At 44.6% G+C, this 26,954-nt stretch overlaps 1 protein-coding gene across 1 annotated transcript in view; it reads left to right on the forward strand.

Moving 5' to 3' along the window:
- ABCG4 (ATP binding cassette subfamily G member 4) overlaps positions 1-26,954 on the forward strand; it is a 197,376-nt gene that overhangs the window by 31,029 nt on the left and 139,393 nt on the right. The window contains exons 2-3 of the mRNA XM_085645910.1: positions 17,259-17,496; positions 19,236-19,334. Coding sequence (XP_085502036.1) covers positions 17,268-17,496; positions 19,236-19,334 — 328 coding nt within the window. The 5' untranslated portion in view covers positions 17,259-17,267. The remainder of the gene's footprint in view (positions 1-17,258; positions 17,497-19,235; positions 19,335-26,954) is intronic.

Consider the following 26,954-nt stretch of genomic DNA (forward strand, 5'->3'; position numbering starts at 1 on the left):
GGGAGCGATGCCCGCTGATGCTGCCATCCATGTGATTCTTTCTACGATCACGTGCCGTTGGTAACTTCTACTCACGCCCCCCTATCGGGGCGGAGCGTCGCTTAGCAAGCCCCCGGTTGTTCAGGCCCACAACCGCCTGCAGGACTAGTGGGGCGCCGACACGGCTTCCGGGACCCTCCCATGAGGCTCCTCGGTTTTGGCTCAGGCACCCCCAATGGTGCCGCGCAGATTGCTTCCAGATCGCCCTGTAACTCCGCCTGCAACGAAAAAAGAAAACATTACAACGCTCAGAAAACCCCCCCCACCCAACGCCTACGCCGGGTAAGCGGTAGGGAGGGAAATGGCGCGGTGGGCGACAAAGAGGTCGCCAGGAGGGTGGGGGAAGGCTAAATAGCCTCCCCCTCACCCCAGGGCCAGGAAGTGACACGCATTGCGCGTCACTTCCGGCCAGCCCGAGGAGGGGGGCTCCGGTCGGCATCCCCGCCCCCCCTGTGGGAGGGGATGGGGAGGGGTGACCGGTGCCCGGGGGCACTAAGGCGCCGACCGCCAATTGGCCCCCTGCGGGGGCCGCGGTCAGCGGCAGTGGTGCAGTGTGAGACAGCTAGATTCCAGTTGCGTAATGGAATCAGTATGGCCACAGGCTGTGCACTGGGAGGCTTTGAGGTTAAAGGTGGTTCATTGTGAGGTAGATGTACCATGTAGTGCAGTGTGAGGCGGGGAGTGTTCTATGTGTACAGCGTGGAGGGTGCAGTGAGCCTGCCTGTGGCAGGCTGGAAGGCAGTGGGTTGAAGGTAGTGAAATGGGGTTGAAGATAGTGCAGTGATAGTGCAGGTGAAGGAGTGAGAGACAGTAATGTTGCGGGTCACGCAGAGGGAGGAGCGCGGTTCAATGAGGACAGGATGAAGGCGGTGCTGTGGGAGGCAGTGACGCTTTAGGTGCTGTAGTGGGGCAGCAGTACAGGTGGTTCAGTGTCAGACACGAGCTGCAGGTGAGGGGCCGGTGCACAGGCTCCTGGGCTGCCCGTGCCTCCTCCTGCTCACTGGCAGCCAATGATGTCTCTCTGAGGTGCAGCTATTTATAGCGGCAGCTTCCTTTGTGCTGCTCCTGGGCCGGCCTTCTGCATGGAAACAAGGGGAAGTGCGCGAGTGGGGAAGAAGGGCTGTGGTCGGACCGCACCATGCCGGCCTAGAGATAGGGGTGTCCTAGGGGAAGGGCTGAGTGAGGTGGTGCAGAGAAGAGGTGTCCGGGGCTTGGGGATGTGGGGGATGCTTAGGGGCGGCGTGACAAGGAGTAGTCTAGAAAAGGGGTGTTAAGGGAAATTTCGAAAGGAGGTATCAAGAGCGGCTGGGGTCTCAGTCCGTAGGGGAGTCGGGTGGTGTAGGGAAAAGTAGTAAAGGTAATTGATTTTTTAGTGCCAGTTAGTGGCAGCCCCGACAGAGGGTTAACTGAGGTGTGAAAGGCACTCTGAAATGTGTCAGTGGCCTCCTGGACAGACATATATTGCGGCAGCCAAGTGGAGTGGGTGCCAGAGACCTCCCAGGGGGACGGACGCCAGTCAGGGCAAGCCTGTAGAGGGCACGGCAAGGGCAACTTGTTTGTTGTCGATGGCAGCGCAGGGTGGGGAGGGGCATTGGGGGGCAGCATGAAGCGAGTTTCAGTGCGGCAGCCTAGGAGGACGGGGTCAGGGGCAGCTCAGAACGGGGCCTGTCAAGGGCATCCGGGGGTGATATCAACTAAGAGGCAGGCTAGGAGACGGAAGAGTGCAGTTGGGTACTGCACGAAGGAATTGTTGGATAGTGCAGGCCAGGGGCGCGGGCCTATATTCTTCTTCTTACAGAGTTTTATATAGCGCGAACTTGACCCGAATCGGGTATCAGAGCGCTTTACATAGCACCAATTTCATTACACAAGGACACATTCATTGTTTTTTTTGTTTTTTGTTTTTTAGTCCTCATAAGCCTCTTTAATAGGAAGAAAAAGCAAAACGTTCTTCCACTTTGCATATCCTGATGGGCATCTAACGCCTCTGCCCTCTTATGCTTTTGGCAATACGGGTAGGTATGGATAAAGATAGGAGAAGGTGGGGTGGGGTCATGTGAGTTTGTCGGCTTCCTCCCTCTCATTTTCCGCCAAGCAGAACCAAATCACAAATACCAAAACCCGAATGCCGAGCGAGGCTGGTAAGGCATAATCATAGGACCGCTAGGAAACTATCTATTCTCGTTTAGATTGTTACACCATTCAATGAAAGGGAGCCAGAAATGTACATCTCTAGTACTCTTCCCATCTAAGGTGGCTATATATTTAACTGAGTTCAACAAATCATCTAAATTTGGAGAGAGATGGGATACCCATAGTTTACAGATTTCCCTGCGTGCAAGCAATGGAATGTAAAAGATAAGTATAGCCTGATCTTTGGTGGGTTTTACTTCAGGCTCCAACTGCCCAAAAATACAGGACACATTCATTGTTGTTAGGCACGGCGGAAATTAAGTGATTTGCCCAGAATCACAGGATGTTCAGTGTCACTGCAGAGACTCGAACCCAGTTCACCCAGTCGACCGCACTAGCCGTTAGGCCAACTCCTCTATTGGGCATCGTATGGGCGAAGGCGACTCAAGGATACCTAGGCAGGGGGAGGCCCTGGCGCACCTGTCGGGAGGAAGGGTTAGTGACGGGGTGGAGGGTGCAGGGACTAACTGTTAGCAGCAGCAAGGTCCGAGTAGGGATAAGAATGACCCCAGTTCAGATTGACGTCGGGGGGTCCCCTTGTTATTCCACGGACCAAATGCTGCCCACACGTGTACACCCCGACCCCCAAAACAAACTGTGCTGATCCATGGGGTGTCATTTCTTCTACACATGGGGCGTCATTTCCTCTGAATCGGAAAGGGTTTTGCAGAGCTGGCGCGGAGGCGCTCTCAGACAGCAGCGTAGCCCGTAAGTCATGAGACCCATTGCAAGGAAAGAAATGGGCCTCCAGGCTGCTGTGAATTACAGGGTGCAGTGCGCCACTCCGTTCTCTGGGCTTTGGCTCTACTGCACCAATTGCACTGATGGAAGCTAGGCCGTTGCCCCAATCTGTTTAATGTCTTCCTCGCACTTCCATTCACTACGTCACTCGTTCCTTGACGCTTCCGTTCCCCCGTCTCTTTTTTTCCACCGTGATACTCCCACCCTTCCATATACGTCTCTATCGTCCTCTCTCTCTTTTGTCACACTCTGCGATTTTTACTCTTTCCCCCCCTCAATGTCTCCTTAAATGTATTTCTCATTCTCTTTTTCGGCTCTCTGATTTCTTAGTTGGCACTAACTCGCCAACACCCTTTCCTCTTTCTCCGAATCCCTCAGCTCTTTTTTCTGTCACAATGTGTAGTGCCAGCTCTAGTTCAGGCGCACAGAGCATTGGCTGGGGGGTGGGGTGTTCACTCTGCAGGTATAGTATGGTTTTAGAAGCACCTGCTACCGCCTTTCTTGCCTCCAGCAATTTTCAGGCAACAATAAAAATATCAAGATAACCCCAGTGATTAATGTTCTTCTTGGAAAGAGATCAGAGTTGTGTCTTGTGGATGTTTTGATTAATCATAAAGTAGTGTGGATGGTTAACATGCCTTCTGCGAAGAATGTGTACCCATCAGATCACAAAGTGCATATAATATAAATAGGACAGTGGATTACTGCTTTTGTCAAAGCAATTCTTTTATTATTTGCAGTTTATAAGCTAAAATTCTAATATTGAATAGTGAGCTATTAACCGTTATCAAAGAGTTGCATGCAAATCCCAAGGTATCCAATAGAGCGTTATGATTTTTTTCCCCAGCCTTTCATTATCCTAATATTGCAAAAAGGGTTCATTTGGGTAGAAATAAATTCTTAATATTTTAGAGAACCACCAACCATGGAGTTACCTTTTAAAATCTGAGTTTATGTTTCTCTTCTCCAGACTAAGCACTCTTAAACTATCCTGCCTACCAGTAGGGATGACATGTGACTGCTACACCTTCTAATCCTCTGTCTTATGTAAAATTTCCTATAAACGGATTTATACACTTATGATTGATTGTCTCCGTGTAATGTGCTCTGGCACCCTGCACTGGTATGGGCGGTGCTATAAAACGCACTAAAAGCATCTGAGAGAGGTGGTTCTGGAGACTTGAGGGGCACTGTTAAAGGCTGGTAATAAAGGAATCGTGGCGGAGGTGGTCATTGGGGAGGCACAAACAAACACTGTCGCACTAGACACCACCATCGCTAAAGCTGGCCCTAACCCCAGGATGACCCTAGCTGTCAGGCCAGGTTACATTTTGCATCTGTTTTCTGATCTCTCACTCAATGCAAACCTGTATGTCAACACTCTGGAAAGTAATGCTAAATTTCACTACAAATGTTATTATTCAGAAAGCACCACCCTGTCCTCTCACAAAACAAAGCTCCTTCCATCTGACTGGATGGTTTCAGTGAGTTAATGCTCACCTGAGACATCTGATGTGAACTGCAGCTCATGGACACTGCCTACGCCAACTCAAGTCAAGCAGGGGACGAGTACATTTTTCCCATGCAATTTCGCAGATTAATTTTGGGAAGCGATACAGAAAAAACGGCTGAACAAAATGACTCCAAATTTGGCAGAAAGCTAGATCTTTTCTCAAAAAGCATGCTTAATGTGATTTAGTATACATTTGTTCAGCCGTTTTTTAAAAATTAAGCTTCAAAATATAGCAATATCGGGACTGTTGGAGTACCGTGATAAGAGTAGTGATACCCTGACCCCCTCGCCCTTGTTGCAGTCGAGGGTCCTTGAAGCCAAAATAAATAAAAAAAATCCATGCCACGGGTCTCGCGGTACTCCTGTGGAATCCAGCGAGACATCCTGTGAGGATTCCCCCATAACTCCCACAGGACCTAGCATGGCCCACTCCGTGCAGTCCCACGGTATTGTGTAAGCGTCAAAAAGTGAATCTTGCACTGTCCAGTGGAACCTTGGAGTGGCGCTTGTGCCACAGTAACATGGAAATACTGCCGTACAGTGGGAAAAAAATGACAAGGTTGGATGTGTTTCCATGGGGGGGATGTTTGTCAGCAACGGCGTGTCGGACAAAGGGCCTGCAGCCTACCTTACGCTGCATACTGTAAATGGCTGTGCGCCACGGGTGGGGTGTTGGTTGCAGGCCTGGCATCCAATCCCCTATTGCACACTGTCAAAGGCTGTGATCAGTGAGGGACTTGGGTAACTATGATAAAAATAAAAAAAAGAAATTCACTGAAAAAAATTCCAAAGGTTAAAGTGATGTTATAGTTAGATATGTTAATAAGATCTTACTATACGTTAAAAAAAACCTAGAAATTCATTAAAAAACAACGTTTAAAGTGATATTATCTTTAGATCTGGTAATAATAACTTACTTTATGTTAAAGAAACTTAGAAATTCACTATTCACCATGCACTTCTTATAATTCATATTTCCTCACATACTGCATTACCATACTCATGACATATTAAATGACATCTATAATCACTGATGACATCACCGATGACCAGGACTCCGGAAGGAGTTGAAACGCATCGTGTATCAGTGCCCGAATAAACCTGCTTTTCGTTAATAACTGCAGACCGGAGTGGCTTGTTTCTTTACCTAAACCCGAGGTGAGAGGATTTTTGTATATTATATATATATATAATATATATATTGCACTCCCAGCAACCATGAACATTTTTTGTGAAATACAAAAAGTAACTGTGCTGCTTGAAAAATGAGCCAACTTAATAAAAACCTCCAGTTTAGGATTTTGTTTCTCATAAGACTATCACAGACGGGTCATTCAGTTGTAAGAGAGTTGCAGATTTTGTTTCAAACTGAAGTGTTAATGGAATAAAGTTCAAGCACTAGAGGACAAAGCACAATGAATGAATGAAGTGTTGTTCAGCCTAGCAGGAGCGGCAGATTGTTGGGGTGGCAAGATGTGCGTAAAGGCAGACGAAGCACCAGACAGTTTCAGGGACAGGTCAGTGAGTAGGGAGTGCCAATAGGACCGTAAAGAAGAGGAGTGTCTGGGGCTAAGGGAAAGGATATTCACTGGCCACCAAGACAGATGGGGTATGTTTTGGCCCAGGATAGGTAGGATATGTTGAGGGGGCGGAGGAATGACAGGGTCGACCTAGGGAAGTGCTGTTATGTCTAAAAGTGAGATACGTCAGGAGGGATTGTCAAGTCGCGAGGGATTCAAGTGTCAGGAATCCAAGGGGCTTTGGTCTGTCGAGAGAGAGTAGCAATGGGTGTCAATGGTTGGCCTAGAGGAGGGGAGTGCCTGTGACCAGGGGACAGTCGCACTGCTCCGGTCGTTCCCAACGCAAAACGAGGGCGCTGAGTACTCTGGAAACGCTCTCGATTTCTATTGATTAGGTAACAGTTGAATGTGACCACTGTAACTAACAGCCTGTTATGTGTTTTTATAACTAGGTGTGCAGCCATTGTCCTTTATATGCTGCGCTGCTGCCTAAGGTGTAAATGATACCTCATCTCTCTTGAAAGTAGTGTTTCTATCTTGGTTACTCGTAGGTGTGGTTGGTGGCAGATACTGGTTACTATGTATCTTTATCGGTTTATAACTGAGCATACTCTGTCCATGCTCCCTGCTTTAGCCCACAATTCACCTGTACCAGCCGCTGCATATCACCTGTAACAGCGTTTGCCGTTTATTTTACTTCAGCATGTGACCCAGGTATGTTGTGCCAGAAAGGCAGCTTCCTCTACCCCTTTTTACCATCATGCATTGCAGCAGATGGAAGTTTAAATGAAGGATGCACGATTCTGATTGGTGCAAAAAGTTTGTTTCGGTGAAACCCACCCGCCCCTGGCGCTTATACTCTGGTAATAATGACCATCCAGTCATTTGTCGCAGCTGTCCCGCATTGCTGTTTTTTGACTTTTTCTCCTTTTCACAGCTGCCCACACACCTTTGTTTTTCACTGACTTCTGTGTGACCCTTGCGCGCATGTCAGCAGAGCCCTATCCTCTGGATAGCAACAGCCATAGTGTCCCCCGACATTGACCTGAGGGGAGTACATGTCTTTGCTTGGCTAAGGGGAGGCTGCATGGTTGTTGACATTTGATCAGAATCTGAGATGCAGCCTTTTACTGTAGCCTTGGAGTGAGGCCGCCACATTTATCTGTGTACAATTCACATGGCCACACAAAACTGGGATTGTTACTTCACTCACTTCAGAGTGTGGGTGGGAAGAATGAGATAATAAATGGCCGAGACTTCGACTTAAAGAGTACCTCAGTGCCGTCTTGCAGCAGAGATGCCGGATCGGGGGGGGGGGGATGGGGGGGCAGACTTGGGGGTTTCGCGACCACTAGGGAGAATAAAAATAAATAATACATTTTCCCTCGTCGTCGTCTGCCAACCATTACCCCACCCCACCGCTCTTACCTGCATGGGCCGCGGCCGAAGCCAACTCTTTTGATTTTGGAGCCACTGCCAAAATCCTACGTGACCATATATGGCATTGCTGTTGAAATGTCTGGCTTAATGCTTGAAGACACATTTTACCAGTGAGGAGACTCCGCACTAGTAACTTTACTGCACTTAAGTCCCTTTGTGAATTGGCCCCAGTGTCTGGTTATAGGATACTGAAGTGGTCTGCTGCCTGTTCCTCTACAGATGAGTAAAAGCTAAAAGTTGAAGGTCTGCGTGGACCCTGACAAAGTGCTTGCCTGGAGCCTGTCTGTGCACTTGCGGGCCCCCAGTGGATGGAGGACATCAGACTCAGACCAACCGTCTGGCTCCAGAGATCATATAAGCGTTCAAATAAGTGCCAGTTACTGTAGGGCCAAGTCAGACCACACCGACCCCCAGGGCTACGAAAATACAGATGAGCAACCAGGAGTAGTATCATAGGACATAAACCCTTGCACAGTTTATAACTTTGTCCCTCCCCCATCCCATAGGATATAGGGCCCCTAACTCACCCAACAAGGATGTAAATCTGCCCTGATGTTGACGTCCAACACATCTTGAAGCCAAGAGCCAGACCAACTGACTGAAAACTTTGCTGGAATTCAGGGCCTTCACCTACACTGGAAACCCCAAAACACTTCCAAAAGTGAGACCCCTGGGACTACCCCAGTTAAAGAACTATCCTGCTTTGACTAGAGAAGATTTATCAGTCTTTTCAGGTCTCCAGTGGTCTTTAATACTATCCGCAATATTCCCCTGACCCTATGGACCCCCGGGACTCTTCCTGGTAGATGCACACATCCTTGAAAGCCCCAAGTGCCTCAGAAAATGTGCATCGCTTGCAACCACTTCCAAGAATGTTAGCAGGACAAAACAGGCCTGTCATGCCCAACCATGCAGAATCCAAGAGAGGGTTCAGGGCATCAGAGGGCAATGGGCATTTTGCGGGTGAGGACCACAAATCTTTTTTAATAAAAAGAAACTTCGTTTCTCAAGTGAATGTGATATTTGGCGAGCAGCACTAAAGCTCACAGAGACCTTCGCTCTACATCAATAACTCCATTGTCATGTCTCACTGGCAGACAGTCCTGCCTTTTAAGCCAAAAACACACCGCATGCTGGGAATTTTTAGTGTACAATGTTAAAAGCGAAACCGGTTCCAGAATGCATTTTTGTGTTGGCTAAACATTCAGAGCTTTCTGAAGGTGTTATGCATGGCAGGAGGCTTGCAGTGGCTATTCAGGTTTCACGCCCAGAATTGCCACTTAGAATCGGAAGGCCTTTGTGCGCCATTGTCATTTCATTTATATAGTGCTTACTACGCCAGAGGAGGCATTGAAGCGCTAGTCCAAGACTAATGGTTAGTGGTTAATGATCTGATTATTGACAGAGAGCATCAAAAGATTATTAGTAGTTAAAGAAAACCAGGTAAGGGCTTTGGGTCGAGATGTGGACAATTCACAAAAGTAGGTATTGAGTATAAGCCAGAGCTATGTGAAGGGACTGAAGAAGGGAATGCAGTCTGAGGGTTCAAATAAGGGATGGGGCATGCAGAGGAGGATAGGTATTTATTTATTTTTGTTCTTGCTTTTTAAAGCTAGTGCATCAGGGTGTCTGTCCATGACGGTTAGTTGGGGAATTACCCGTCTTCAGCAAGACCAGTAGAAAGAGGCATCCTTCCAGACAGGCCTGGCCCTTACCACAGTTACTGTAACTTAGAAACTATTGGGAAGCAATGCAATCCCTCCAAGGAATGCTGCACATAGTAAACCAACGGACGTGCGAGGTCAAAAGGATAACAAGTAGTGTAGTGGATGTATCAGTAATCCTGCAACCACTTCCTACAGGACATAACGATGGACGGTGTTCTCTCCCTTCTATTTAATGTCTCTTAGTCAATCATTGGCAAAACCATGGATGACCTTTTGGCTTTCCGATGCATAGTGCTTATTTCTCTGTTTTTTATTTAAAGCCTCTCATTGTATGAAAACAAGCATTGTCTAAAATAAGAATAATTGCAACAACAAAAAATGTGTGTGTGTGTGTGTATAATATGCACTTGCACTTTATCTTGACATTTTCTGTGATCATCATACAACTCTGACAACAATAAGGAGTGACACATTTGTGATGATTGATGCACTTGCACTTTATCTTGACATTTTCTGTGATCATCACACAACTCTGACAACAATAAGGAATGATTAATTTGTGATGATTGGCAGTGATTTGCACTTTAGAGTAGTCTTTGCACTGTAAGATCGATACCCACTGATCTTGATGCACTTGCACTTTATTATATTTATATTATTTTTTTTGTCCATATACATTATTTGAACTCTGATATTTATTAATGGGTTTTAAATTGTGATGATTGGTGAAGATATGTACTTTAGCGTAGTCTCTGCACTTTATGCTTGATATATAAAGTGAGGTAATTTTATACACTTAAATAATTTCTATGATTCAAGGTTAGCATCCTCATGGCATTCTCTTCTTCTTCTAAAAAAACTAATTCTCCAGCTATTATTATGAAAAACTGTTTTTTAATGTGACAATGAAACCATGATGCAATGTGTTGACAATGTTCACCAAACATTCGCATATATTGCGTTGTTCTAGTTTACATGTTTTGACTATGATTGTATTTTATACAACGCAGTATTTTTTCTATTTCTTTGATTGTAGAAAAAATGTTTTACCAGTTTTTCTTCACCAACAAGAGTACTTAATGTGGATTGGCCCTTGGGGCGTCATGTGATCAAGACAGCGTCCTGCTGTCGAAACACGTCATGCTGGCCACTTGCTGTACGATAATGTAGCTGAGTAAGGATGCAATAAATCTGCACTGAAAACGCACGCTGTGGTCCGTACCTGTTTGTCGCTGATGAGAAGCGAGTCAGGAACGATAATCCTTATATATATGGAACGATAATCCTTATAGATATATATATATATATATATATATATATATATATATGATAAACAAAGCGCCCTTGCGGGGGGAGCACTCGATAGCTGGTGCCGGCCGTGAGGTAAGGACAAACCCCACGCGTATCTGAAGAACAAAATCAAAGCCGCACTCTTCCTGGATTTGGTAGTTGTAAATTTTAATGACCTCCTCTCCACCAACGCGTTTCGAACTTCAACAGTTCCTGGTCACGGTGTTTACACAAGTCCATCATTTATTTTACTTATTTATACCAACTAGTCCAAGTTGCCGATCATGAGGCATTATGGGAGTGGTAGTCTTTTACAGACGTTTATCATCAAATCAAGCTAGTGTCGCTCATCAATCATAAGAGTCTCTTATACGCATAAAATCTTTACGGCCAAAGTATCACATGACTTAAAAACATCATGGAACAAAGAGCAGCTAAAAGAATGGAGAAAGCAGAAAGCATGTTTGTCAAGTCATCTCCTATCACCTCGACATCCAAAGGAAGTACGACCGCATCAAATATAGCGACAACATTAAAACAACTATTGAACCAACTTGAGAAACTACTTCGGAAAGAAATATCACGAAGTTGGGAGATAATAACCCTGGAGAAGTATGTCGAATATGGTCTTGTACCTCGAGGATTTCGTATATTTACCCTTCCTAACCATCCTGATACCAACCTTGAAATGCTGGACGAATGGGGAAAAAATAACATGGATTGCTCGCGCACGATGATGTTAATCATCATCACGTATGCCAAGAAAAATGTCGAAGAACTGCATGGTAAAATAAATGAAGTAGAGCACCAAATAAAATCTTCTGGTCAAGAGGAAGAGAATATAAACAAATTACGAATAATAATGGAGAAAAACCTAGACAAACATGAAAGCGAAGTTCAAGAGAGAAAGCAACGGAAATTTAGGAGAGATGAGTCTGACTACGCAAATGGGACAATATTCACAATTGCAAAGAGATTTGACATCCTAAAGCAACAATGGGATAAAAAACAGCCAATTATAGAAGAATCTCCATACACAACGCCGAGTGAATCAGAGGGTGAAAAAAGTGAAGGAGAAGACCCATCCATTGCAATAACAACTAAAAAACTCTATTTTTTAGAAGAAATGAAAATGCTATACCAGGACCAACAAAACCCGAAAACAAGAGGAAGAGGACGAGGCAGTGGACGAACAAGGGCACGTGGAAGGGGCTACTTGGGAGACCAAGGCCGCAGAGAAAAACAAGAAGAAGCAGGAAAACAAAAATACTATCTACGCAATCGAACAGTGACAAGAAAATAAACTGCACAAGGAACATGCAAGCAGAACCGGATCTTATAATTAACCTGTCTCATCATAATCTATCTCAAGCAGAACGCACCCTACTAAATAAAGGACTAACATTCTGTCCTGAAAGATATTCAGATGCAGTTGAAACAAGGATAGATATGTATAAATATGTCCGCAAGTTAAAACTGAAAAAATTCTTTGCAAAACTGCCTGATAAAAATAAAAATATAACACAGGATATTTCAGCAAGAGATCCTGAATCCTCAATGACAACAGAAGGATATATTATAGCTGAAAAAATGGCACTCAGGACTGCGTATGAACTAGCTCACGAAATAGAGGAGACAGAATTAACGGACACACAAGTATTACAAGACATGGGGATATCAACAGATATTCACCCACGGACCAACTTTAAAAATAAATCTAAATTTTGTCCATCATTACATCCAGGAAATCGAATAGACATGTTCCAGGATCTAGTGGTGGCAGAACTGGAAACCCTGGAAAACACCAAATCAAGCATGAAAGAAAATCTATCTGTACAAGAACGTCAAGCACTACAAGCTTTAAAAAATAATAACAAAATTGAAATTAAACCAGCCGATAAGGGTGGCAACATTGTCATCTTAGACAAACAAGCATATATTGAGGAAGCACTCCGTCAGCTAAATGAAACAACAAATTATACTCTGGTAAAATCTAACCCCATCCCAGACATGACCAGAGATATACACAATCGTATATGCAACTGGTACGAACAAGGATTGCTCAGCCAGGATGAAAAAAACTTTCTGACAGTAACCAATCCTGTGACGCCAACTATATACTTCTTGCCGAAAGTCCATAAAACCTTACAGAAACCACCAGGTCGACCCATAATTTCCAGCTGTGGGTCCCTTTATGAAATCATAGCTGACTATGTAGATTACTTTCTAGCTCCCATTGTTCCAACTTTAAGTTCGTTCATCAAAGATACAGGTGATTTTTTGAGAATTTTGATGGAAACCCAATGGCAACAAGACTATCTTTTAGCAACAATCGATGTTGTTTCGCTATATACATTGATCGACCATAACATTGGATTGAGAGCTATTGCATATTTCCTCAAACAAAGACCAATCGGAGAATTGAGACACACTAACATGTTGATGCAAATGATTGAACTATGCCTGACTAACAATGTTTTCCTATTTAATAAACAACTGTATTCTCAAAACTGCGGTACAGCTATGGGAGTTTCCTTCTCTCCAAGCTATGCGAATCTCACCATGGGTTGGTGGGAGAGACAAATAACTTGGAGAGAGGAAAATGATCCATACACCGCAGACGTTGTATTATGGCTTCGATTTATTGACGACCTCTTCCTATTGTGGAGGGGGTCGAAAGAGAAACTAGTGGATTACATAAAAATCCTCAACTCAAATGATATAGGTCTCAAATTCACTTATAACATACAATCAAAAGAGATTGAATTTTTGGACACAAAAGTGTATATAAAATCGAACAAAATACACACGACAGTCTTTCGTAAGAAAACAGCAACAAATAGTATTCGGCACGGATCGAGCTTCCATCCACGCTCGTTAAAACAAAGTATTCCGTATGGAGAATTCATACGCATGAAAAGGAACTGCTCTGAATCTGAGGAAATGGAAAGAAAATTTTTGGACACCAAAACACGCTTCAAAGCACGTGGCTATAAACATGGTGATATCTTGCGGGGAGAAACAAAAGCAAGATTAAAGACAAGAGCCCAAACATTAACGGTGAGACACAAAACGGAAAAAAAGAACATGGAAGCAACAAAGAAAGATGATGCACCGCGTCTAATCCTGACGTATTCAAAAGAAAGCTTCCAAATTCGAAAAATTCTAATGAAATACTGGAACGCGATAAAGAAAGACCCTGACATCGGTCCCACAATGGGGAACTATCCATTGATCACATATAGAAAAGCACCATCATTATGTGATACACTGGTAAACAGCCATTTCCAAAACGTAAAACAACAAACATGGCTGGAAAAGAGACAACAGGGATTCACAAAGTGCACGTCCTGTAAAGCGTGTAAAATAGGCAGAAACCTCAAAACACTCAAGGATCCAAATGATCGAACTTTCAAAATTCAAAATCAAATTACATGCGAATCACAATTAGTGGTATACTTGATCGAATGCTCCTGCGGAAAACGTTATATTGGCTCAACAATCTGTCCACTCAAAAAGCGCATATTAGAGCATATACGCGCAATTCAGAACAACGATATGACCTATGCTCTAACAAAACACCTGCAGAATCACACTGGACAAACTTGGAAAAACATTAGCTATTCAGGCATAGCTTCTATTGATGAACATGAAAGAGGTGGTAACCGAACTGAAAGATTAAGAGGCCTGGAATCTAAATGAATAATTCGCTTCAAGACCCGAATCCCTCACGGGCTGAATGGAGACGAGGAACTTTATGTACATTTATGAAATAAGATTGGCATAATCTGATTCTCTTTAACAAATAGTGTCATCTGAATGTCTCTCTTCTTTCCTTATGAAATTGATAGTGCAGGTTGAGCTGCCTGTAGATGCATCCGTAACCTTTATTCACTGCTAGTGCTGCTCTCTATCATTACGTCTCGCATTAATTAATGGATAGACTTGGGGCACTCAGCCTTAACTCCTAATAACGCTGCATTTGTATTAATTCCGTGTATACGCATCAATTAACTGAAATATTTGGGGCACTCAGCCTTGATTCCCAATAACGCGGCATTTGAATTAATTCTGCATATACGCGTACACACAGATAAGCCTAGCACTGTTGAGCAAATCTGCGCACGCGTATAGACATGCCCAACACACCTGAGCAAATATGTATGCTCACTATATAAGGACTGACCGAATTAATAATGTGTCAACAAAATTCACCACACTAACTAGTATGTGATACTTTGGCCGTAAAGATTTTATGCGTATAAGAGACTCTTATGATCGATGAGCGACACTAGCTTGATTTGATGATGAACGTCTGTATACATTGACGTGAAAGACTACCACTCCCATAATGCCTCATGATCGGCAACTTGGACTAGTTGGTATAAATAAGTAAAATAAATGATGGACTTGTGTAAACAGCGTGACCAGGAACTGTTGAAGTTCGAAACGCGTTGGTGGAGAGGAGGTCATTAAAATTTACAACTACCAAATCCAGGAAGAGTGCGGATTTGATTTTGTTCTTCATATATATATATATATATATATATATTATACACACACACATTTTTGTTGTTGTAATTATTCTTATTTTAGACAATGCATGTTTTCATACAATGAGAGGCTTTAAATAAAATCCACACAAAGTTGCCCCTGTAGAAATGCCACATACGAGAGCTTTGACTCCTTTATTCAGCAGGTTGGCAGACAGAAGCGGCTCACTCCTCACGTGTAAATAATACGATGGCCTAATGCGATTCGGGCCGTCCTCTGCCCTTGATTACAGGGGCCAAGATGCTTTGTGACCACACCCACTGGGGCGGGACCCGGTGCTTTATTAGGTGTTCCTCATGGTAGACGGGACATTGTTGCCAGTGATCAAGGGCAGAGGACTGCCCGAAACGAGTTTGGTCATCGTATATATATATATATATATATATATATATATATATATATCTTCACGTTTGAGTAAAAGCATACTTTGCACATGTATTCCTGGCACTGAAAGGGACTACATATTGTGTAGAAGTGCACATTGTGTCACAGTGAAGTAAGCCAATGGCTGAAGTGGGCTCACGCTATGCCCCATGGTTTATGCTGTGATGGTCTGAGGCAAAACGGGAATGACACTGCAGGAGACCAATGGATCAAGAAAACTGATTGCTAGCCCCTATGACGAAGCATGTGTAAATAAAAAAGGTCAAGAGGAGAACATTAGGGGCACTTATAATCGGGTTTAAATAATCTTCTCAAGAAGTTTTAGGAGACCCATCCTGCTCTTTCCATTGTCATAGCAAGGTTTCCATGGCCCTAATGCAAGAAAGGATACATTGAGCCCTCTTACTTCTAGTTGGCTAGTAACAGACTGATAGAAGTGGGGTGCATTAGCTCCCCCCTCCACAGTTGTGGGCCTGGTGCCACTGCGCCTGCTCCAGCACAAACAGATGAGCTGGATCACTCTGACATTACCTGTGCTCACGTGCATCAAATGGTAAAGCACGTACTGGCTACCTGTTCCGTTTCAAGCAGTGAAGAACAACGAGCCGTGGTGAAACGCGCTGTGCTCAGGGACAGTATCTGAATCCCTTTCAAATGCCTCTTAGCTTGCTTGGTGCATATGTGTCAGAACTTGTCTAAGAGAATGATGACGTCAGGAGCAGTATGGCGCATGGTGACTGCACCGCAGTCTGTTATGTCTTTGGAGTGGGTGAAGGAGAAGGAAGAAAACTGCTGTCATGAGCTAGGAATGTTAGTTCGACGCTGCAGGGGGTGAATTCTGAGAGAAGTTTTAAAAACAGGTGTTGAGGCTACAGATCTGAGATCTAAGGAGGCATTCCAGTGGAGTGCGGAACGAGGCTGGAATGTGCGACAGCAAGATTGGGGCTGGAGGTTTGTGAACAGTGCGGATGTGAATGGTTGGCAGAACATGGAGGTGGGGAAGGTTAGTAGTGTGAAAGAGTATAAGCCAGGTAAGAAGGGGCTAGACCATGGATAGATCTAAAGACTACTAGCACAAGGGGCTTGAGTGGAGCTATGCTGTAGCGAAAGCCAACCAGTTTACTTACTGGCCAAGAGGCTGTCGGAGCCTTCTTCATGAGTCACACAACGATCACCCGCTCACAGTTGTCGGAAGGAACTCAAGGGTCAGCAGAGTTTCAGTTCCCTGCTGCAGTACAATGTCCATGGTGACTCTCTAAGAGTGGGGGTTTGGGGAGAGAAGGTGGCTACCACGCATGACTCTGACGTGCTTGTGGTCTCCCTGTTGCAATGCCAGGCCTTGTGGCTCATGTAGTGTGCCGAACAAAGTCTTGTAACAGCTGACTGGAGTGCAGAAGGATCGTCTGTTGTCGTGAGTAGTGTGGGACTGCTGACCGTGGATCAGTTGTGATGCCCGTGGTCACTCAAGGCTTGCTGGAATGACTGGTTAGTGTAGTGGTTCGAGGTCCACTGGAGTAATTATTGCTTGCTGGAGCTATTGACAGGTGTGGGTCTTCATGGTGTGTTGGAGTTATTGATTTATTTATTCATTCATTGCTTCTTGAAGCCATTTGCCAGTGTGGCGCTTCGTGGTCTTTTGCAGTTCATGACACAAGCAGTAATGCACAGCCTGTTGGTTTGATTGAACAGTGTGGCCTTTCATGGCTAGAAGTTACTGAATGGTGTGGTCTTCTATGGTCTGTTGAAGGCGTTGTGCTGTGTGGTCCTTCGTGATCTGTTGGAGTGAAATTGTGGTCTTTTGCAGTCTACTGCACTGACTGAACAGTGTTGAATTTCGTGGCCTTTTTGAGTGATTGAGCAATGTGATCCTCCATGGTCTGTTGGAGTGACCATCTCTTTCCATCCTGTCCTCCGCAGGTGCGAGTAATGGCTGAGAAGGGCATGGATTCCTCCGTTGTATCTATCGTCCTGGAAGACTCCGTGTGCAATGGCAGCTCCCAGGAGGCCCCACTCCTCACCACACATCTGAAGAAGGTAGAGAACACCATCATGGAGGCGCAGCGCTTCTCCCACCTGCCCAAGCGCTCGGCCGTGGACATCGAGTTCATGGAGCTCTCCTATTCCATCCGAGAGGGCTCCTGGTGGAAGAAGAGAGGTAGGAGATGCTCCACATTTATTTATTTATTTATCTGCCTATTTATACAGAACAACTCAGGCCCAAGTAGAGTTCCAGATCGGTCCACACAGCTTTGGGGGGAGTAATTACGTGTTCATAATTTAGGTTCCAGAGAGAAAAAGAGCAATCCAAAATGACTGAACTACACTTCGGCATCACAACAGTGCTCTCAGGGGGAACTCAGCAACTTGAAGAGAAACCACTGGTAGACATTTTGTCCTTCACATGGAAATCGGGAACAGAGACAGCCTGACACTCACAGCGATAACCATGAGAGAGACCCTCTCTTGGGGAGATATGTCACAGGCCTCCCAGTCCTACCGAATTCGGAATCTGACCACTCCCTTCCGCTGATGAATTAGGAATATACACCATTCGAGAAATGATATGCAGAGCCCTCACCATTCAGAAATTTTGAAAAACAGGAAACTGAACTTTTACCTTAGAAATCAGGGACCTGGCCTTCACCCCAAACAATGAAATATGCCACAGAACCGACCTTTTCACTGTGAAATCAGGGAAATACTGCTTACCCCACACAAAGAACTCTTGAGCAGAAAACTTATCTTCCACCGAGAAGTCCGTAACAGGCAGCTTAAATAATAGATAAATTGAGGTCTCACCCGCCTCGCCTCCTAGCAGATACGTATATAAGACAGCCCTTTCAACTTCAACAGAAGCATAGGATTGATCTCCTATTGAGAAGCCAGGAAATGACCCCAGTCCCACTTAGGAACTTAATGGACATCCTTCCACCTCTCACCTATTACAAATGAAGAAAGGAGAGGCTAGTCACCTTCCATCGAATGGGGGCAGGGCAAGTAAGTAGTTTTGAACATTATGGGTCTTCTATTATGTACAAGGATGAGTGCACACACATAGAATTTACCACGGAAGGGTTTAAATAGTTTTTGCACTACATATAATCTCAGACTCTTACTAGAAATACTTTCGGTGGACAAAACAGATGAACACAGGTTTTTTATAGCAAATTTCGGGATCAAAAGAGCTCCAAAATCCTTGGAGTAGAGCAGCTGTACGTCTGGTTTTGTAGCAATATCTGATCTGGCAGCTACATCATGTGGAAACTGGCTATGTGTTCTAAATTGTCTATGAAATGACCGCAGAAACAAATCTGCTTACTTCTATGAAAAGTTGTACCATTGCAGTAATGTTAAGTGTGGAGCAGACGGGTGAAATCATATGCAAGATACCGCCTTTCTTTGTTTAATACTGATGTTTAATTACATACACTTATCTCATGAGGTGGCTTGAGACCGTGACTGTGAGCATGTCCAACCTCTGGCTCTTATTACTTCGTAGTGGGACGGGGTTTTCGGAGAAAGGCATACAGGTTACTTGGCTGACAGCGGTTGTATGTTTGGTGGGAGCGACCTTCATTGGCTGGATCAAAATGGGCCCCTCTCCTCTGTACAGGTGGATCCTGTCTCAACTAACTCTACCTTCTTTCTTTTAAATTCAGCCTAGTTCAAGGCTCTTTCTGTATCATTATTTTCCCATATTTAAATCGCCTTCACTTAGGTCATACTTTATATATGTGGAAGAAAGGTGGATGTGCAACTCTGTCTCTGTGCTTTGGCCTAACTCTTTGTACAATGGCCTCTGCACTTTTTGATCAGCTTGCTTCGAGTTTGTCATTGTCACAATACCTGTGACTTCTCCAATGAAATCAGGGACTGACCTCTCACCTCCCACAGATACATCGTGGACAGACATCTCAACTCCAACAGAGGCATCCGAGAGAGAACCCTTACCTCCAACAGCGAAAGTGACAACATGTTGCTCACCTCCCGCAGGTAACGGACCCTGAGCTCTGCGCTTCTCTTCTGCTCAACTCTGTCTCTGTGATTTCCAACTCTACACTCTTGTGATCGTTGTGTTCATGTTCTTCCAAACTGTGAGTGGTGAGCGCTCACTCCAGGACCCATGCGTAGCGCTGAAACCATCCTGGACGGCCTCATCCTTACTGTATCATTCTTACAATCACCTCCTCTGGTTGGCTTCTATCCTGGATTGAATTCCTTGGATGGTCGATTTATCGACTTGAAAGTCTCTGTCTGGCACTCTCCTGACTGCTACTTCCACCTGTGATGGTACAGCTGCTTAGGCAGACTGTGTAAAACCCGGAACTGTTGGCACTTTAGATTTTTTACCCTCCTTTGACACAATTTACCACAACAATTTCCACAACACTGCCCGTCATCATATAGCTTGGCTGCTGTTGGGGAATTTTACATATAATTTGAATCAATCTAGAAGACTGGGACAAGATGGTGGGTCTATGCTCCAAGTGTGTCCCCCCCCCTACCCCCCCCCCCTCTAAGGTTAAACCATGTCTTCGGTCTTTCATATTTATGTTGTTCAAACATTGACTCTATTGTAAGTGCAAAGCATCAGTCTCCTCTCTTGTGCACCTGGCTTGGTACTTCCCGAGCCAGAAGTCTGCATGTTGCTTGTGTTGTCGCCAAGGGATTCTACTCAATCTTTTGTGGGTCCCAGTCATTTAGGCGCCTCTAAAGCACCGGGGCTGAAACACCATTTGTGTGCTAACTGACTGTTCCAAGCTCGAAGAGTTAGTCCACTCAACTCTCTGAGCGGTTTCCTAGGGTTCTGCTCTGCCTTCTTTTACTGTTGAGCGTTTCTCACTTTCTTGTTGGCTCTTCTCCAGTTGTGCTTCCTTATCCTTCTTCTTTATGTCAACTATGTGTTGCAAACATAGATGTTTTGTGTACTGTGTTCTATGTGGCTTTTCCCAGGGGCCTGATCTATTCCGCCCTCTTATTAACACCTCTTTCTCCCTTGGTGAACTTTCTTCACCATTGCTACATCACCCATCACTTTCATGCCTACTGTGTCTGTCTTCCAGGACTGGGCGATGAGTGATTGAGGCCTGTCTATGTACTGGCTTCAACACAACTAATGTTACAAAAATGCAGTATATCGAATGCAGGGTATCTCCTGTTACTTTGTAAATGTCTATTTGTTACCTTCCTCTTACCTACTGCTTTATTCAGGTGCTAAAATATGTGAGAATTTCACCTTGAGGGAGTACATTTCTATAATGTCATTAAAGATTGCGGCAAGACCTTCATCAACAATAGGAAACAAAACTCACATATTTTAATATATTTCAAACTTGGTGGAAATAATTATTTATCCTTAGTCATGAAGATATTAACGTCCGTTCATGTTTATATCACGATGACTTCAAAGGAGCTGATATTTCAAGAAGTCAAAAGAATCTTGAACACTTTGCACATCTTTTGAAAGTCCAATGTCTACAAATGTAAAGTACTTCCTAGTGAGAAGCGCACATCATATATAATGATATTCAATGCTGTTCTTTAGATGTTTCTTGTAGGAACTTGTACTCACCCTAGACCCATGGCGTGAAGCCAGAATAAACTGACGCTAATCTCTGATCAAACAGTTTTAAAACATTGCTATGGTATGGTGAATACAAGGGTAACACCATTTATTACAAGCAGTGTATGCAATGGGTGTTTGTTCTGCTGTGTATAACATAGTACATGTTTTGTACTGTTTACTTCAGTCCGTGCAATAGATAGGAAAGTGTTAATAAATGTTGTTCCCGTGCTTCCATGCACGTGTAAGTTGCATGCTGTTAGTAAACAGGCCATATTTGTAACTAGTGGTGTCCTCACGTTCTCCGCTTTTACGGCCAAAACTCCTTACACCCGCAGTCCAAACCATGTGCCTCGATCTCCTCCCTGTAGGTGCCCCAGTCGGCTCACCATGTCTATGCATGGGTTCAAAGCTTCACACAGTGCAAAAGCTCAGCACACTCTCTGCACAAGTGCCATGTCTCCTTGCACTAACTCCCCATGTCCCCTAAATTCTTTTCATTTCCAAACACGGGTTTCAATGTCTTACTGGTCCCTCAGGCCCCTCACACACCAACTTTTGAGCACCAACTTCCTCTGGCTTTTTATACACAAGTTCCTCTGATTGCCTGTGCACAGGTACCGAGCTCACCACTGTGTCCGTGAGCACCAAGCTTCTCACAGTGTCAGTATATGGGCTCAAAACATCTTTCATCTCCTTACACGATGTTCAGTCTGGTCACGCTGTCTCTTCATGAACCCAGTCTCTACAGTTGGTCCATGCCCTACTGGCACCTCACACTGTCTGCAAATTTACTATAAATACCTTACACTAGTTGTACACGAGCTTTAGCTCTTTACACGATCTGTGTCTTCATGTGAATCAACTCAGACACGGGGAAGAAATAGTGGCTAATCAGTATGTGTAGTAAGCATGGACTAGTGACATCAGTCTGAGCAGTAAGTGCAAGTCATTGACTTCAGCCTGAGTTTTTAAAAACATATTGGCATCATCACCCCGTTTCCTGGAAACATCCGGAGGTGACTAATACATGGTAGCATTTTGTAGAAGGAGGTCCGGACATGACCTGAGGTTACACGAAGCAGGTAAAATCCACGATTGTCCTACATTCCTGTGACTAGCTACGATTGTGGTTGTGAGGGAAGTTTTGGAGAGGGCAATGGTCCAGGCCGGACTGGCCATACCGGACATCAGGCGTTTCCCCGGGAGGCTGGAAGTGTGGGGGCCTCTTTTGTTACCTTGGACTGGTTTTGTAGCACTGCAGCAGTTTTAAAATCACTGCATAGTTTCTTGTATATCTAACAGTTTACAGGCAACAATAAATGGGAAAAATTACTCTGGTTATTAATGTACCTGCTGGAGAGAGATGGGAGATTTGTCTAGTGACAGTTTTGACTCATCTAAGGTAGCACAGAGGGTTAATCTGCCTGCTGCAAAGAACGTGTACTATGCAGATTACAGAACAGTATTTTATGTGCATAGTTGAGAGGGTTACTGCTTTTGTCACAGAGATCCTTTTGTTACTGTGGAGTGCATACATTATAATCGTAATCTAGGTTAGAAAGTAGTTTTTTCCCCCAGTCTTTTATTATCCTAATTTTGCTAAAAAAAAGGGTTTGTTTGGGTAGAAATACATTCTTAGCAGTAAAGTCAACCCTAACAACTGTGTTAGTTCTGAATCCTGAGTTTGTGCTTCCCCAAACCAAGGACTCTTGCTAATGTGACCAGTATGAATGACATGTGAATCCTACACCTTGAAATCCCCTTTGTCTTGGGTAACCTGTATACACACGTATGATTCACTGGCTCTGTATGTGAATGTGTGATGTAAAAATGCTCCGACGCCCTAAACTGGTTTCAGAGGCACTATAAAACAAATGAAATACACATTGGAGAGAGGCTATGGAGAGATGAGAGGCACTGTTGGAGGGTGATAGTGAGGGACTCATTGAAGCACCCCAATAAGAAAAATGGCGTATTCTGGTGCACCGTATGGTCATAATTTACTATGTTTTGAAAAGCTAATACAATTGAATATATAATGCACAATGTGTTGTAGAATGCATTTTTCTCCAAAAGTTGCTTGGAGGGAGACCCTCCCCCCAAACTCTCCTTGTAGTGGTCAGGCTCACTCGCTCGCTATGCACTCTATGGGGGGGCTGGTCTGACAAAATTTGCCATGGCTGCTTTGGGTTCCAAGTTCGGCCCCGGCAATGGTGCTGCTTGGTGGTGGCAGGACATGGCTGAGGGAAATATCCTGCTTCCAAAATGTAGACCAACTGAGAGTCTGCCAAGGGTAGAGGTAAAGTGGGCAGGGCCAACTGGGAGCGACATTTCCAAGCCTTTTTAATTTTATTAAACAGTTCCAATACTTTTTGTAATTTTTTTTTTTTAAACAACTTTTGCAGCATGGTAAATGTCTACCTTGTGTTTCCTTAGGGTTAAATGGAAGGAGTGGGTGCAGTGAGCGATAGGACAGGCAGATACCGAGACGCTTGGGAGCCCGTGTAGGCTTTAATTGATTGAATCATTTGACGCATCATGGTGACAAAGAGTTGTTTTTAAGAGGTACTGTAAGGCTATTACCTGGAACATGTCCTATAACTGGAAACCCGTAACAAAGTTTTGCAAAAGATACACTCTGATTGTGTATTACTAAAAATGTCACCTTTGGAAGCACTGAGAGCACTTAAACACTGATCTTTTTGCCCATTTTGCAGCAGCTTATCTTGTATTGTGTGTAATACACTTTTTAAACAAATGAGTTACATAGGGCTTTCTGTCACAGTCTCGGATCTCATAGCCCTACAATGCATGCCATTGTTCCCCAGTGCACCAGCTAGGATCTAAAGTGATCACATTAACCAGTTAAGCTTTCCTATCAGAATAATGCACTTTCCATAGAATGGTTTAACTAACATTTATTTTTAATTTAAGATGTATGTATTATATTTTAGATGTAGTCACCTGCAAGTGTAAGGCCAACCAAAGAATACAAAAAATGTATGTTATTTTTAGCTATGAATATGACCCTCCCCCGTTGTGCTCAGCATCACAGTTCCCATACTTTTTACGCACTTCGATCGCTGGCTCTAGTTACATAAAAATAACAATTCCTTTAAAAAGTCCCCTTTTCACATCTGATGAGCCTCTCAAAAAGAACATTAATCTTAAATGTAATGCCACACAGCTCCTCGTGTTTCAAATGTGTTGTGGATCCGCCGTCATTAAAGTGCTAGTCCCACTTCATTGAAATGAAGCGAATTTGAAGGTTATTAAAGAGAGCTGCAGTGCGAAAATAGTAATTTTCACATAAAAAATAGGTGTAAAATGCTGTATGGGCACTTAACACGATGAGAGTGGGGAGGGGAATCTTGAGAGATATGATGTTGCTTTGAACGCTGGTGACATTACTACCCCGCAGCACTTCCTTCCTGTTGGATGTGAGCCTGGGGCGGTCTGGCCTGCAGGCTTCCTTAGCATATCTTCAAGGGAAGAGAAACGTGGGATTCTATTCTGCGTGAAACTAGAACTACACATTCGTGCCTCAGACAGTTCCTGTTATTTGGGGGTGAGAGTGCTGCAGGTTATTCAAGTTTAACTGTGCTCGCCAGTCCAAAGCAGTTTCAACGGCAGGAAGTGGTTAGAGGCGGAAGGAGCCAAAATTACTGTGCTCGAAATGCGACTCTAACTATAACCACTTGACTTCTCATTTCAATGAAGTGGGACCAGGGAATCCCCAATAAAACTTTGAAGGGCGGGGAAGCTGTGTAATATTAAATCTATGGTGCATGTCAGTGGCGTAACAAAACTTCGCTCACCCCTCCCCCCAAGGTAAGGTGAGGGGGGGCCCCATTACCCATTCCCTAAATGCCTTGCTGCTTCTGAGTGTTTTATTTGTTTGCAGCTGGCCAGCTCAAGGGGACCCCCTTTGAGGTGAACACGGTGTGGGGGGCCCACGGGCTCCAGGAGCCTCCAATAAGCCCCTGGTGCTGTTGTTTTTAGGAGATTGTTACCTGTGAAAGAGGGGTTCTTTAAAAGGAATGTTTTGATGTCACATGTCTGTTAAAGCTCAGTCTGAGGAGGTCACCGACCTGCACTTACTGTTCACACTGTCGACGTCACGAGTCCATTCTTACCATACACGCGGATTAATCACTACGTGTGGTATCACGATGGGGGCACATGGACAGCAGGTGAAAGGAGTTAGGGACATAAGTGTGGAGAGCTTGGGAATGCTTGTAGGTACTAATATGGGTAAGGAAGCAGGGTTGGACTGGCCTACAGGGCAGTCAGGCAGTGCTCGACAGGCCGGTCTGACAAGTCAGTTTGTGGGCCGGCTTCTTGTCTGTTTTTGGGGCTGTTTAATCGTCTCGTGGGCCGTTTTTTAATGTTTGATTTCCCACAAGCATTGCCTGCAGCAAGCACAAATGTATGCAGTCCCTTATCCCCTGCGCAACAACTATACAAAGTGTCTTTACAAGTTGAAAACTTACCAGATTTGCAAATGTGGGCCACTTTTATAGCTATCAGATTCACTAACGGAGGCCACTTTTATTTTGGTGCCCGGGCCAATTTTCTGTCCCAATCTGACAGTGCGTGTAAGCATAGCAAGTCTCAGGGGGTCATAGCGCCTGCTAAAAAACTGCTGTGCAGCCTGCAGGTCACAGCTTTCAGTTACAGCAGAATTGCTTGACAGGTTGTTGTTAGTACTGTAGAAAATGCTAAGTAAAAAAAAATGTCCTTTAAACTGAACAGTCTGTTTACAGGCACACAAATAAAATTATTTTCTTTGCCTTAGCCTGATGCACCCTGCATGATTTTAGACCACTAACACGCTTGTGTTTTTTATATTTATGGAGGATTGTGCTATATATTTTTTTTTGTTTGCCAATTTCCTTTCCTCTAGTAGTAGTGTGAACATGCTGTATAACCTACAATAAATGCATGAAGATACTTCAGTTGTTAAAGCATCCAATTCAGACATGAGAGAGCATCTGTAAGCAGACGCAGTGTAGGTCACTGTTCCCATTCACAAAAAATATCGCTCATTGCGTCAATGTTTTCAGTGCAGAGACATGGGAGACAGGTACACAAAATATTGGTGGGGCCTCGGTCACAAGACCAATTTTGAATATAAATTAGGAAGTGTTGCAAGTTAGAGAGTATGCCAGATGTATAAACACGTGATATGGGTGCAGTTTGATTAATTTTAAAATTGGACTATTCCACTAATTTCATTGCCACATCTCTGCTCTTTCTTACCATTCACTGCTCTCTCTGCTCCTTCAGTTCACATGCTTCTCCTCTCTGCTTTATGTCCCCTCTGAACACTAACAGCACTCTCTGCTGGGATGCCATGGTGCACAGTACAGAGACTTACTTGGTGTTCAGGGTCAGGCTGTGATCACAATTAGGCCGGGGCACTTCCCCAAAAAAGTGGCCCACATTGCCAAATCGTTTGTATTTTTCTTGTGTGTCGTTTTCTATAGAGTGAACTCGGCCCAACATTGGAGCAATTACCATGAGCATCAGCTACATTGCATAAGATCAAATTCAATTTTTTTTTCGGTAGTGCGATTTAGGGCCTGATTACGTCTTTGGTGGTCTTGATACCGCCGTTGCAGTGGACTCCCTGACTGCCGACTAAGCGGTCCGCTAACCAAATTAAAATGTTGGTGGTCCGATTGATGAAAGTCCGCCCGAATTCCACCACATCTGCTGGTCTTTCCCTCCCACATTGATGGCGGTCACAGGCTACACCAGCTGACAGCTGGAGGCCGGTCTCCCTGTCCCGCAGGCAGGGGCGTAACACAGGCCCCTGCATCCCCCGCAGCGCGGGGGCCCCCCAACCTTCATGGGCCCACTCAGCACTGCACTTCGGCTGGAGAACTCCAGATTAAGTTCGGAGGGGGACCCTTCATGTACCCTGCAGTGGGGCCCCCCTCAAGTTTCGTTATGCCACTGCCCGCAGGCGAGATTATGATGAGGCTCACCCCCAAGCTGACTGTGGCAGAAAGACCTCCACACTCGACCTGGTGGGAACACGA

The sequence above is a fragment of the Triturus cristatus genome, chromosome 3_1 (genome assembly GCF_964204655.1).
Source record: "Triturus cristatus chromosome 3_1, aTriCri1.1, whole genome shotgun sequence".
In the NCBI taxonomy this organism is placed as follows: domain Eukaryota; kingdom Metazoa; phylum Chordata; class Amphibia; order Caudata; family Salamandridae; genus Triturus; species Triturus cristatus.